This window comes from Bactrocera dorsalis, chromosome 4 (genome assembly GCF_023373825.1).
Source record: "Bactrocera dorsalis isolate Fly_Bdor chromosome 4, ASM2337382v1, whole genome shotgun sequence".
NCBI lineage: Eukaryota > Metazoa > Arthropoda > Insecta > Diptera > Tephritidae > Bactrocera > Bactrocera dorsalis.
In genome coordinates this window covers 59,607,122-59,619,760 of record NC_064306.1, presented here as the reverse complement: position 1 = coordinate 59,619,760, position 12,639 = coordinate 59,607,122, and the positions used below count along the sequence as shown (strand labels likewise).

Here is a 12,639-nt window from a genome sequence, read left to right as displayed (position 1 = left end):
ATGGCTACGTAAATAAGCAAAATTGCCGCATTTGGGGTGAAGAGCAACCAGAAGCCGTTCAAGAACTGCCCATGCATCCCGAAAAATGCACTGTTTGGTGTGGTTTGTACGCTGGTGGAATCATTGGACCGTATTTTTTCAAAGATGCTGTTGGACGCAACGTTACGGTGAATGGCGATCGCTATCGTTCGATGCTAACAAACTTTTTGTTGCCAAAAATGGAAGAACTGAACTTGGTTGACATGTGGTTTCAACAAGATGGCGCTACATGCCACACAGCTCGCGATTCTATGGCCATTTTGAGGGAAAACTTCGGACAACAATCCATCTCAAGAAATGGACCCGTAAGTTGGCCACCAAGATCATGCGATTTAACGCCTTTAGACTATTTTTTGTGGGGCTACGTCAAGTCTAAAGTCTACAGAAATAAGCCAGCAACTATTCCAGCTTTGGAAGACAACATTTCCGAAGAAATTCGGGCTATTCCGGCCGAAATGCTCGAAAAAGTTGCCCAAAATTGGACTTTCCGAATGGACCACCTAAGACGCAGCCGCGGTCAACATTTAAATGAAATTATCTTCAAAAAGTAAATGTCATGAACCAATCTAACGTTTCAAATAAAGAACCGATGAGATTTTGCAAATTTTATGCGTTTTTTTTTTTAAAAAAGTTATCAAGCTCTTAAAAAATCACCCTTTATTTTGAAAATTACTACATTAAAGAGATGCATAACCTTTCAATTTTCTTAAAATATTTTCCAAAAACATTGCCAAACGCCCAGTCCAACACAACCAAATCCAAGCAATAAAAAAAATCACAAGCGAGAAACTAGAAATATGACAGCTTATAAAAAATCTTGCCTCATCATATTTTTTGGCGATAAGGCAGTGACAAAAACGCATGGAAAAAATTCCATTAACTCCAGCAACATTTATGGGCTTGCACGTTCCTCCAGTCGCTGTGACGCGCAGCATTAATTATGTATAAACAATAAAATTTTTATAGAAGCTTTGTATTAATAGCTATCTCGTACGCAGAATTATAATTACAGCATAATAAACACAAATTTATGTACATACAGCACACAAGCAAAAAATTTTACCACAGAAAACTTTCAGTTTCTATTGCTATTACGCTACAGGGCTCATCCTCCAGCGTGAAACACCGCGAACATGGCGATGGCCAGCATGAAAATGTCAACAGCACGCTATTAAATACGCAGCTGGAGTACTTATATGTACATAGTAAAGCATGATTAAACACATATCTATGTACATACATATATACACATATGTGCATACATACACACACACATCTATAATTAAACACAAGCACTTGGTTGGCTAATAGCGGCGCCGCCAGATGCTCGCTAATTGCTGGTAATACTTCAAACAAAAACAAAAAAATGATAATAAAAATAATAATCACAAATTGAGCTACGAACATTTTTCCTCATATCCCCGGACAGACATGTGAATTATATAATATTAAATTTATTATTATTATTTATATTAATATTCGCCACTCAGCTGCGGCGGCCAATTTACGTGACAATCAAGTGAAGTTTGTTTAACCACTTATAATTTGTTGCTGTGGTTGTTGTTTTAGCCGCAATTATGTGGTATTATACTTTTCATGTCTCGTCTTAACTTTGCTGTTTCTTCTTCTTCTTCTGAAATTTTTTCTGCGTTTATGCGCCATAAATATTTTTTATGTCATTATTTGTAAGCGCGTGCAACAAAAATAAATGCGAATAGAATATATTTTATATTTGCTAAGTCTTAACTGCTTGTGTACTAACCACAACTCAACAACAAAACACAATTAAAGCTAAGGTCAGTTTTGAATGTCTATATTTGGATATAAAAAAATATATTTTATGTGCACGAAAGTGTCGGCTTATTTGCCAGTGACCATAAATGAAGAATTGCATGCATAGACGCATACATATGTACGTATATGAAGTAGCATACATACAACAGTCCAAATACAAAAACATACATACATACATATGTATATATGTAGATATGTATAGAATAGCTAAAAATTCAATTTTCTTGTATTTTCAATGAAATTTATTTACTTTAAATGTTGATTTAAACAGAAGCGTGCGAGTTATATCGCATAAAGTCGTTTCGAAAACAATGTTGAACTAGTTCGACACTAGTTACATAAGGACCAGTCTCTAACTAACAATATTTAAGTTTCACAAGTGCGTTAAAATGCATTTAAATATTACTAAACATGTTTTATTTAGTTTATAGAAAATAATGGTGAACTAGTCCGAAACTAGTTTCATTAAGACCAGTCTTAACGTTATTTCAATCGCATAATTGCGTTGAAATGTAATTAAATATTATTAAACGTTTCGCATAGTTTTTAGGTACAAAAGTTTAACTCGCCCGAAACTAGTTCCATATGTAACTATGTCTAAGCAGTCTGTAACTAATAATTTTTCAATTGCATAATTGCTTTAAAATTAAATTAAATATATTTAAACTTGTTTCAAGTTTCTAGAAAACAACTAGTTAGCCACTGGTTTCAAAATAACTAGTTCTGCTTGCACTAGTTGCAGTTTAGTACAAATAATATAAAAGCTTTAAAATTTTTGCATTTTACGTTTATTTCTAAAGCATTGCTTTGACTGGTTGCAAAAGTACCAGTCTGACGCTAGTTCATAAAAGTAACCTATCTAAATTTAAATTAAAATAAGTAAAAATATGTTATTTTTTTGCAGTTATAGCAATAATTTCTGGCTTGAGCCAGGTCTGTTATAAATTTTTAATAAAGAAATGAAAAAAGTGCTGTGCGAATAATCAGCCTTTGCACCTTGAGACCAATTTGCAAATGGGTGCATACATCGCACACAATTGACGTAACAGCATACGCAAATTATTATCATGAGTGCAAATACTTCCTCAAAATGCTAAGCACGTTGCTCAGGTTGTTGTAGTTAACACACTTACATACATACAGACAAGTGATTTCTTTAAGCAAGATTTATCTGGAATTATTTCATTCATTTTTTCGACGTGCCGAATTTCTTAAACTCATTTTCGCTGATTTTATATTTTTTTAATTTTTTTATAATTTATTTTTTTTGTGATTTTTTAAGTATTTTTAATTTTTTTAATTATTTTATTAATTTTTTTAATTATTTGAAATTTTGTTTTTTAGTTTCTATTTTTATATTTCTTTAATTTCTATTTAGTTAAAAAAAAAATATTTTTGTACATTTTTTTATTATATTTATTTATTTTTTTTTTAGGTTTGTTCAAATATTTTCCTTTTTAATTTTTTTATTATTTATTTTCTTTTGTTTGTTTAAGTTTTAAGTTTACGCTAAAAAATTTCAGTTCACGTACGCAGCGCCTTAACGCGCAAACAAACTCCACAGGCACTAGTATCTCGAGTCAACAGCAATAACTACGAAAGCAAACATATAAACACATAAAAAGTAGATACACACACATACACACATACTCAAATAACTTAAACGAGGAAAATATATTCAACTACACGAAAAAACAAGTTGACTTTTCGGCCATAAATTAAGCACGACAGTGTTTGAACAACGCGTCCTTGGCAAGTGTCAAGCTCAGCAGCGGCAGCGGCTGTGACAAATGGCTAAGTAAGCGCTGGATTTCGGGTGGAAGTTAAGGCGCTGCTGATCATACTACGCACATACTAATGAACATATATGGCTCGGTCTTAGAACTATATCTCTAATATAATATATATGTATGTGTGTTTGTACATATGTATATGTGTGTGTATGTGATAATCAAATTTGTATATAAAGCACACTCTTTGCCGGCATTAATTTCTCGATTATTCGACTTTGTGAATGATTGAGGCACTAGTTCAATAAACTGCGAAATTGTCTAAGCTGTTACGCCCACAAAATTATAATAAAGTTAATATAAAGTTCATAAAATGGGTTCAAGTGTTTTAAGGCGCTGTGGCGCTTAAATCAGCACTTTTATGAATTTTTTTTCTTTGAAATAAATTTTAGTTTGTGTTATGTTATGCCATGTTATATTCTGTTATGTTATGGTATGCTATGTTGTGTTATTTTATGCTATGTTATGGTTTATTTTGTTATGTTATGTTATGCTATGTTATGTTATGTTATGTTGTGTTATGTTATGTTATATTATGTTATGTCATGTTATGTTATATTATATTGTGTTATGTTTTATTATGCTATGCTATGTTATGTTATGTTATGCTATGTCATGTTATGTTATGCTTTGTTATGTTATGTTAGGTTATTTTATTATATTTTCATTTTCGCTTTATTTTTATGTTCTGTTATTCTACGCTATGTCATCCTATGCTATTCTATGCTATGACAGTTTTTTTTATTTTCTTAAATTTGTATAATTTTTTTTTAATACTAAAATTTTTTAATAAAAAATTCATATACATTTTTATTTTCCAAAAAGTTAATTTCTTATGTGAAGCATGTCACACACAACCGCCAAATCCCCTCAGACTTCTTAAAACGTTTAGTTATACGCCTGTAAAAGCACGTGGCCAAAACCACAAAAAAAAATTTCATACAACAATAACAAAAAAATATATTTAGCAAGTAATTTAAATAAATCAAAGCAGACGCACGCATTGTCTTCCGCCCGCATTCACACACACACCTGATTTCACACAAAAGCAAACACACATACATACATACATACACATATGTATGTATATTACTCATTACTTGGCTACGCATTACATTGCTTCGTCACAAAGGCCTAAGGAAATAAAAATAAATGAAATTAAAATAAATTTTACTTCCTTTAAATTGCCGCGATATCAGCGCCGTTCCGCATGCAATAAATTATTTATGACATGCGCATATACGCACACACATATGTCTGTATGTAAAAACGCACATGCATGAGCGCAGTAAGGCACGCTTGAGCGCGTTGCATTTCCCATTTACATAGTTAAGGCGCTTGGTAGGCACACGTGTATGTAAGTATTTGCATAAGCATGCATTTCCATATACTTACTTTCTTACTTATGTAAAATGTGTAAGCAACCCCGTCTGAGGTTACGTATACGCCCGGTCGGTGTCGCGCCCGCATTTGGGTATTCCAATCACTTGCAAGTATCCCGTAAACGCTTGTAAATGAGGAAATACAATTTTTTTCACTTGCTTGTGATTTTTTTGTGATTATGTGGGCGGAAAGTGGGCAGTTGAGGTAGCAGGAAAAATTTAAAAGTAAGAGAGTAGCAGCAATTTTGCATAAGAAAGTGAAATAAGCAAAAAAGGAATGTTTTAGAGGAGCATATTGTTAGGTGCAAATTATTATACATATAGGGTGCTGTATATACATACATACAAATGTATATAACCTTTGTGGGTGTCAAAATTTTCCTTACACAGAATTTCTGCTATATTAGCATCTGATATAAGACTAGATGAGCTTGTTTTCCTTTGATTAACAACTAAAAAAAACTTTTTTAATAAATATTAACAATTTGGCAACCCTAAAAGACTACTTATTTGCTTTAAATGTTAACAGTTAGAACAGCTGAAAATTTGTATACAAATATTTTACTCAAAATGCTTGTGGTAACCCTTGTGTAGCTTTTTTATAAAAATTTACATTTTATGCAATCAACAAACAGTCTGGCAACTTAAAAAAAATAATAAGCTTATTTTACAGATTTACTTACAATGTTTTTGGCTACCCTAGGGAACTTTTTTTTTATGAAAATTCACTTTTTATGCAATCAAAAGTCTGGCAACTCTAAAAATTTTGTAAACATATATTTTACTTCAAATGTTTGTGCGAACGCTAGGGAACTTTTTATTAAAAGTTCACATTTTACGCAATCAAAGAACAGTCTGGCAACCCCAAAAAAATTGTATACAAATATTTTACTGATTTATTCATAATATTTGTGGCTACTATAGGTAACCTTTATATAAAAATTCACAATTTATGCAATCAAAAAACAGTCTGGCAACTCTACAAAATTTATAATCATATTTACTAATTTATTCATAATATTTGTGGCTACTATAGGTAACCTTTATATAAAAATTCACAATTTATGCAATAAACAAACAGTCTGGCAACCCTGAAAAAAATTTTATACAAATATTTTACTCCAAATGTTTGTGGAACCCCAATAAACTTTTTTATTAAAAATCGTATTTTGTGCAATCGAAAAATAGTCTGGCAACCCTAAATATTGTATAAAAATATTTTACTGATTTATTCATATTGTATGTGGTTACTCTAGAAGTCTTTTTCATAAAAAATCGTATTTGATGCAATCGGAAAATAGTCTGGCAACCCTTAAAATTAAAAAAAAAATAATAATAATTCATCTTAGCTAATAAAATTGGTGCAAATTTGGTGTCTTTGCCAACCATTCTACCAGCTGATCAATGAAATTTGCGTTCGAGGTATGATTTTTGGTTACATTTTGGGTAGTTAACCACAAAAAAATGATAATGAAATTAAATTAATATATAAAAATATTTTTTCTGCAAATATTCAAAACGTTTGGCAACCACAGGCAAGACTTTTTTTCTGATTTTTTGTTTATTATTCCTAATATGCTTCATAACTTGTATAATTTTTACTTTCAATAATAACCGAATAAACTCCTCTTTGGTCATAAGATTCAATATTATTTCTTTACTTAGCCAAATGCTATCTGAAATGCGATCGAAATATCTAATTTATTATAGAATTATCTGTGCCAAAATCAGTAGCATAGAAACAAAATTATGCAGAGACGCTAACTAGCGCCAAAAATACAAATTGAGAAGCAAACAAAAGCCCGCAAAAATTGTAGAAAAACTATATTGAGCGCAGCACATACTGCCAATAATGAAATTACAATGAAATAAACTATTTGCAAAGCTAATTTGTACAAATAAACATGTGCCCAGCCAAATTGGCTGATTGCCTGCTATTTACTTAATGGTACAGCAAACACAATGAAACAAAAACAAAATCAATATTTACTTTTCGTTCGAACGCAGCGAAGTGACAACAACAGCTGACACTGTCATAATTTGCGCGGCGAAAGACAAATTTTTATTTATGTCTCCCACAGAGGGATTAAGTTGAATAGGAATACAGATTTTTTGAATACTTTGACTTGAGCGCTATATGATTTATGCCAACAATGTCTATACACGTGTGAGCGAGCGCTTTGTCGTGTCGGCGTTTTGTTAGCCAATGCGATAAGGCTTGTAAAACCAGAAGTGTTAAGCGCGTGATGAGTTTGCTAACAACTTCACGCGCCTATGCTCAAGGACGCGCACGCCAACAAGTTATGCATCTTAATTATTGATTTCCAATATAATGTATATTACTTTTCAGCTTAAGGCTACACACAAACTTCCACTAATTAACGCACTCTTCCGTTCTTTTACTCTTACAGACAATTTGTTGGCCGCACGCCACAATCCAGCGCATCGTAACAGCACCTCGAGCGACGCGGCCGCCAGCGACGACCTCAACTCCAGTTCCAGCAATGAAGATTTGAGCGCCGTCTATGCGGTAATGTCGCAACCGGACAAGAAAACTGGCAACAAGGCACGCAGAAATCGACAACAGCGCCGCCGCAAGCGTCTCGACGAGCAGAGCGCCGACCAACTTCAAGCCATTCCCATGGATGTCGACGAGGACAGCAAAGAGAATCGACGTCCCGCACAACAACAGCACGCACATCAGCAACAACAACAACAACAGCAGCAACAACAATCAACAGTAAAGGCAACCAGCGTTAACTTGCGTAAGCAATGCACAAAGGCAGCCGCTTTGAAAGCGGTCAATAAACACAACAGCGGCAACAACAGCAACAGCAATAACGCAAAACCGAATAGCGGCGCACACGCGCTCGCCAATTCAGCATCGAATTCATCAGTATGCAGCGCGCTCTCCTCGGCATCGTCCACATATTCGCTCTCATCCTCGGCCTCGAGCACTTCGTCGGCCGCGAGCTCACCCACCAATTCGGCAAATTGCTCACCCACTGCCTCGCCCACCGCCAGCAAGCGTAATGCAGAGAATTTCCGCAAAATTGCACGCGCACTCGCACCACCGCTGCGCCAGCACACCAAACTGAATATGTCTGAACACGAGTTGGTGCAACAATTGCGCCGTTACATCATCGATCCGAATTTGTTGCGCGTCTACGGCTATCCGGTCGAGAGCGCCATACATGAGGGCTGCATCGAGATCTACAAGTGTCTGCCACGCCCCTCCGGCGTACATACACATCACTCGACAACCAAAACGGATGTCGTCAATACAGTCGACGGCTTGCAGGTGCACTATACCTCGACCAGCAGCAGCAGCACGACAACCACCACAGGTTTTAAGTCGCAATGGACGCTCGGCGGTGACAATTCAAACGATTCGGGTCAGGGTTCAGGCGACTCCAGTCCGCCTTCAATGGACTCGGACTCGAGCGAGGCCGGTGAGGATGAACCGGCCACCACCACTGCCTGCTTCACACCCGATGGCAGCTATCAGATATTCTCACAATACGATCAATCGTTGGAGAAACAGTGTGTACGTTGTATGCGCACCTTCCACGTCACCGAGACCGGTGAGTACCTCAGTTACGAGAGTTGTACTTTCCACTGGGGTAAACTGTATAATCTATATACCGGCAGCAAGGGTTACACGACACAATACACCTGCTGTGCCGGCACTAAGGATACAGAGGGTTGCTCGCGCAATCCGCTGCATGTGTGGACCGGCGCTGTGGTCGGCATTAACGGCCCCTACACCGATTTCGTGCATACACGTGCACGTTGCGATGACAAGCCGACCAAAGTGTATGCGCTCGACTGTGAAATGTCCTTCACGGGGCGTGGGCTCGAAGTCACCAAGGTGACGGTGGTCGGTCACGATGGTCAGCTGGTCTATGAGCATTTCGTGCGACCCGAAGTCGAAATTGTCGACTATAATACACGTTTCTCGGGCATCACCGAGAAAGATCTCTGTGCACACTCGAATAAGAACGTCAAAACGCTGGCCGAAGTACAGCGCGATCTGCTGCAACTGATCGATGCCGAGACCATACTGATCGGTCATGGTTTGGACAATGATTTACGTGTGCTGCGAATAGTGCATAAAACGATCATCGACACATCGATCGCATTCCCGCATTCGAGTGGTTTCCCCTATCGGCGCGCGCTCAAGAACCTGACGAAGGCGTGTCTCAATCGCGACATACAGTGCAGCGATGCGGGCCACAGCAGTTTTGAGGATTCGCGCGCCTGCCTGGAGTTGATGCTGTGGAAAGTGCGCAAGGAAATGCGACCGACGGCGTATTGAGCGGCAAGCGGGCATATGTTGAGTATGTATGTGGGGGGGTAAATGTGAAACAGTGGGCTGTTTCGCAATGTGTGGTTGTGTTTGAGTGTGAGTGAGTGTGTGTGTCTGCGATTTTTTATACATACATATACATATTGTATATTGTGTTCGTGTGCGTATATTGTAACTTTTGCTGGTTAAACTTCTAAATGAAAATGTTGTTGTTTTATTTTTTTATTTACAAGCTCTCGTTTCATTTCTTACTAATTAATCAGGCATACAAATACACTTACATACATACATGCAATTATACATATGTTATAGTATATGTTTACAAGTTTAAAACTTGCTTGCGGGTCCAAATGCCGCTACGCCCGCGTCAATTAACTCAAAACCGTACCAGAAGAAAGTGGAAAATCTCTTTATTATTCAAAAAGCTGCTGATATTCACATTACAAAAATGGAGCGGAATTTTTTAAAAAAATGTACTGATTTATTGCTGTGATTTTTTGCACTAGCGCGCGCTGTTCTCATTTATATCTTTCAGTTCACCACCTTCGTAAATTCAAATGAATCATGATGAGTGAAATCGAAAAATTTCAAGAAACAAAAATTATGTTAAATACACGAAATATAGACAAAAATGAAATATATTAATTTTTTTTAAACAAAATTTAAATTTTCGTAAAATGATTTTATTTCAAAAAATTTCAATATTTTTATCAAATGACTTTTTTTAAAAATTATTATTTTTTATTTTAATTTTTAAAAATACTTTTTTTACAAAAAATTCAATTTTAAAATTTTTTTTAAATATTTTTTTATTTGATGTTTGTGTTCGAAAAAAATGTAATTAATATTATACTTGTTCAAAATTAAAAAAAAAAAATGAATTAAAATTAAGTTGAAAAATTTTTTAAAATATGTTTTTTCAAAAACTATTTTTTTTTTAATTTTTGAAATATTTAAAAAAAATTAAATTTCCAAATTTATTCAAACAAAATTCAAACAATTTTGAAAATTGAATTTTTTGCAAAAAAGTTTTTAAATAAATTAAAAAAATTTTTGTTTTCAAAATTTTTAAAAATTATAAAAAAAAATTTATACAAATTTTAAGAGTCCCTTAATTTTTTCAAAATTTGGGAAAATAATGCTATATTTTTTCAAAATTGCTAATTTTTTTATACATATATAATTTTTTTGATATTTTCTTGTAGTTTTTTTTTCGGAAGTATTTATTTTAATTATTACAATTTTTTAAGTTATCGATATTTTTAATTATTATTTTAATTTTTTAATTATTATTTTTTTTAATTTTTTTATTTTAATTTCTTTTTTCAATTTTTTTATTATTTTTTAAATTATTTTTTCATCATTTTTTTTTTTTGTATTTTTTGAAATAAAATTTTTTTTATAAAAATTGTGTAAGATTTTTTGTAAAATTTCACTCCAATTTTGCCAAACTACCATTATTGTCAATACAAATGTACAACAGACAAAAATATATCGATTTGCAACAACATTCATAAGGAAACATACGAATATTATTTTACGTATTTGCATTTCATACAATTTTTTTTTACAAAACGTACATACAAACACATACATAAACACATGTAAAAGCTACGCTAAAGAATGTAGTTAAAATTTTACATTGTTATTATACATTTTTAACATTGTTAAAATACATACGATTTAACATTTGAATTTTTAGTTCATTAATTTACAATTAATTTTCCATAATAACATGTTATTTTTTATTTATTGACGATTACATCATTCATTTACGATTAGACAAAAAAATTATGCAAAATAAAAATTAAAAATTTATTTTAAAACAAAAATAAAATTTTAAACAAAAATAAAATTTAAATAAAAAAAATAATTCAAAAAATTAATTTTAATTAAAAAAATTAATTCAAAAAATTAATTTAATTAAAAAAATTAATTTTAATTAAAAAAAATTTAAAAAATTAATTTAATTAAGAAAAAAATTAAAGTAGAACACAAGAAATGTCCAAAAAACTAAAACATACCTAAAAGCACAAAAAAAATATATTTTTTTTAAATCGTTTGTAAGGTGGTAACACATTTGTTGACCTCCCACCATTTCATGCAAGTTTAGTTTAGTGATTTTTTTGTAATTGTAATTGTAAGTTTACTACGATAGCGAGAATATATAAAAATATATCATTTTGTGAAAGGAAAAGCAAGAAATATTGTATAAGCTGTAATTTTTTTGTAGCAATATTGCGAAAAATATTTTTTTTTATATTTAAATTTTGCATTCAAAGGCAACACTGGCAGCCAAAAGCGGTTGGCAAAAAAAGCAGTGAAGAAAAAAAACAATATTTTGTACAAAAATGTTGCGCTGTTTATTATATTTAAACAAACATACATATGTAAGAAGAATGAAGTATGAATATGCAAGAAAAAAGAAAAATTGAAGTAAGAAAAATCAAAGCAAAAACAAAAACAAAAATATTAATGTATATGCGGGATGAAAATCAAAACCCGTTTGTAAAAAGATGTTCCTAGTTTTTAAAAAATTATACTACATACACATACACATACATACATGTACACACACACATATGTAGCACAAGCTGAGCATAAAAGGTTGTTAATTTTTCTTACAAAGCGAGAAAAACGCAGAAGCAAGCGCAAGCAAATCTTACTTTATCAAACGTATATGAAAAGCTAAGCAAAGCAATGTTGTTATTGTTGCTTTTATGTAAGTTTTTCTGTATTTTTTACTCTACTATTATGATTAGCAAACAAATTTTTCACACCTTTTTGTATGGCGCACATTTTCAAAGTATCGACTTTTCTATTAAGAAATAGTAAACAACAACAACAGCAAAATGTAAAAACAAAAACAAAAATACAAAATGGATAACAAATCAATTATCAGCAAAACTTAAGCCTTGAAAAGCAAAATGGTAACAAAATGCAAAAACAAAAATTCAAAAAAAAAAAAACTTAAACCTAACGAACATAAAATGTCGTTCAACACTTTTGTTGAGATGTTTTATGGCTGCTAAAAAATAAAGCTCGATTTATTTTTTACGATAATTTGAAACAAAAACAAAACTATCTTTTCATTTTCACATGCCACGTGCATAGGATGCAGTGGTATGCGTGGTGGTGGGAGGGGGTAGTGATCACACTGGAGAACAAACTACGAAAATAAACCGTTATCAGAATGGGTAAGTATCAAGAATTTCAAAAGAGAATGATAGAGGAATCAATTCCGACCAGTTTCAATCCCAAAAGGGGTTGTCCAAGTAAAGATACTTTTTCCAATAGCCTCTTTTGACAGTTCCCGCATGAGTCG

At 33.0% G+C, this 12,639-nt stretch overlaps 1 protein-coding gene across 7 annotated transcripts in view; it reads left to right on the top strand.

Annotated features, from left to right (window-relative positions):
• The window catches only part of LOC105232943 (transcription factor kayak), a 129,520-nt gene extending 119,744 nt beyond the window's left edge, over window positions 1-9,776 (top strand). For all 7 annotated transcript variants that reach the window (XM_049454146.1, XM_049454143.1, XM_049454142.1 and 4 more), the window contains exon 5: window positions 7,417-9,776. In XM_049454146.1, the coding sequence (XP_049310103.1) occupies window positions 7,417-9,323 (1,907 nt within the window). In that variant the 3' untranslated portion in view covers window positions 9,324-9,776. The remainder of the gene's footprint in view (window positions 1-7,416) is intronic.
• Window positions 9,777-12,639: the final 2,863 nt, after the last annotated feature.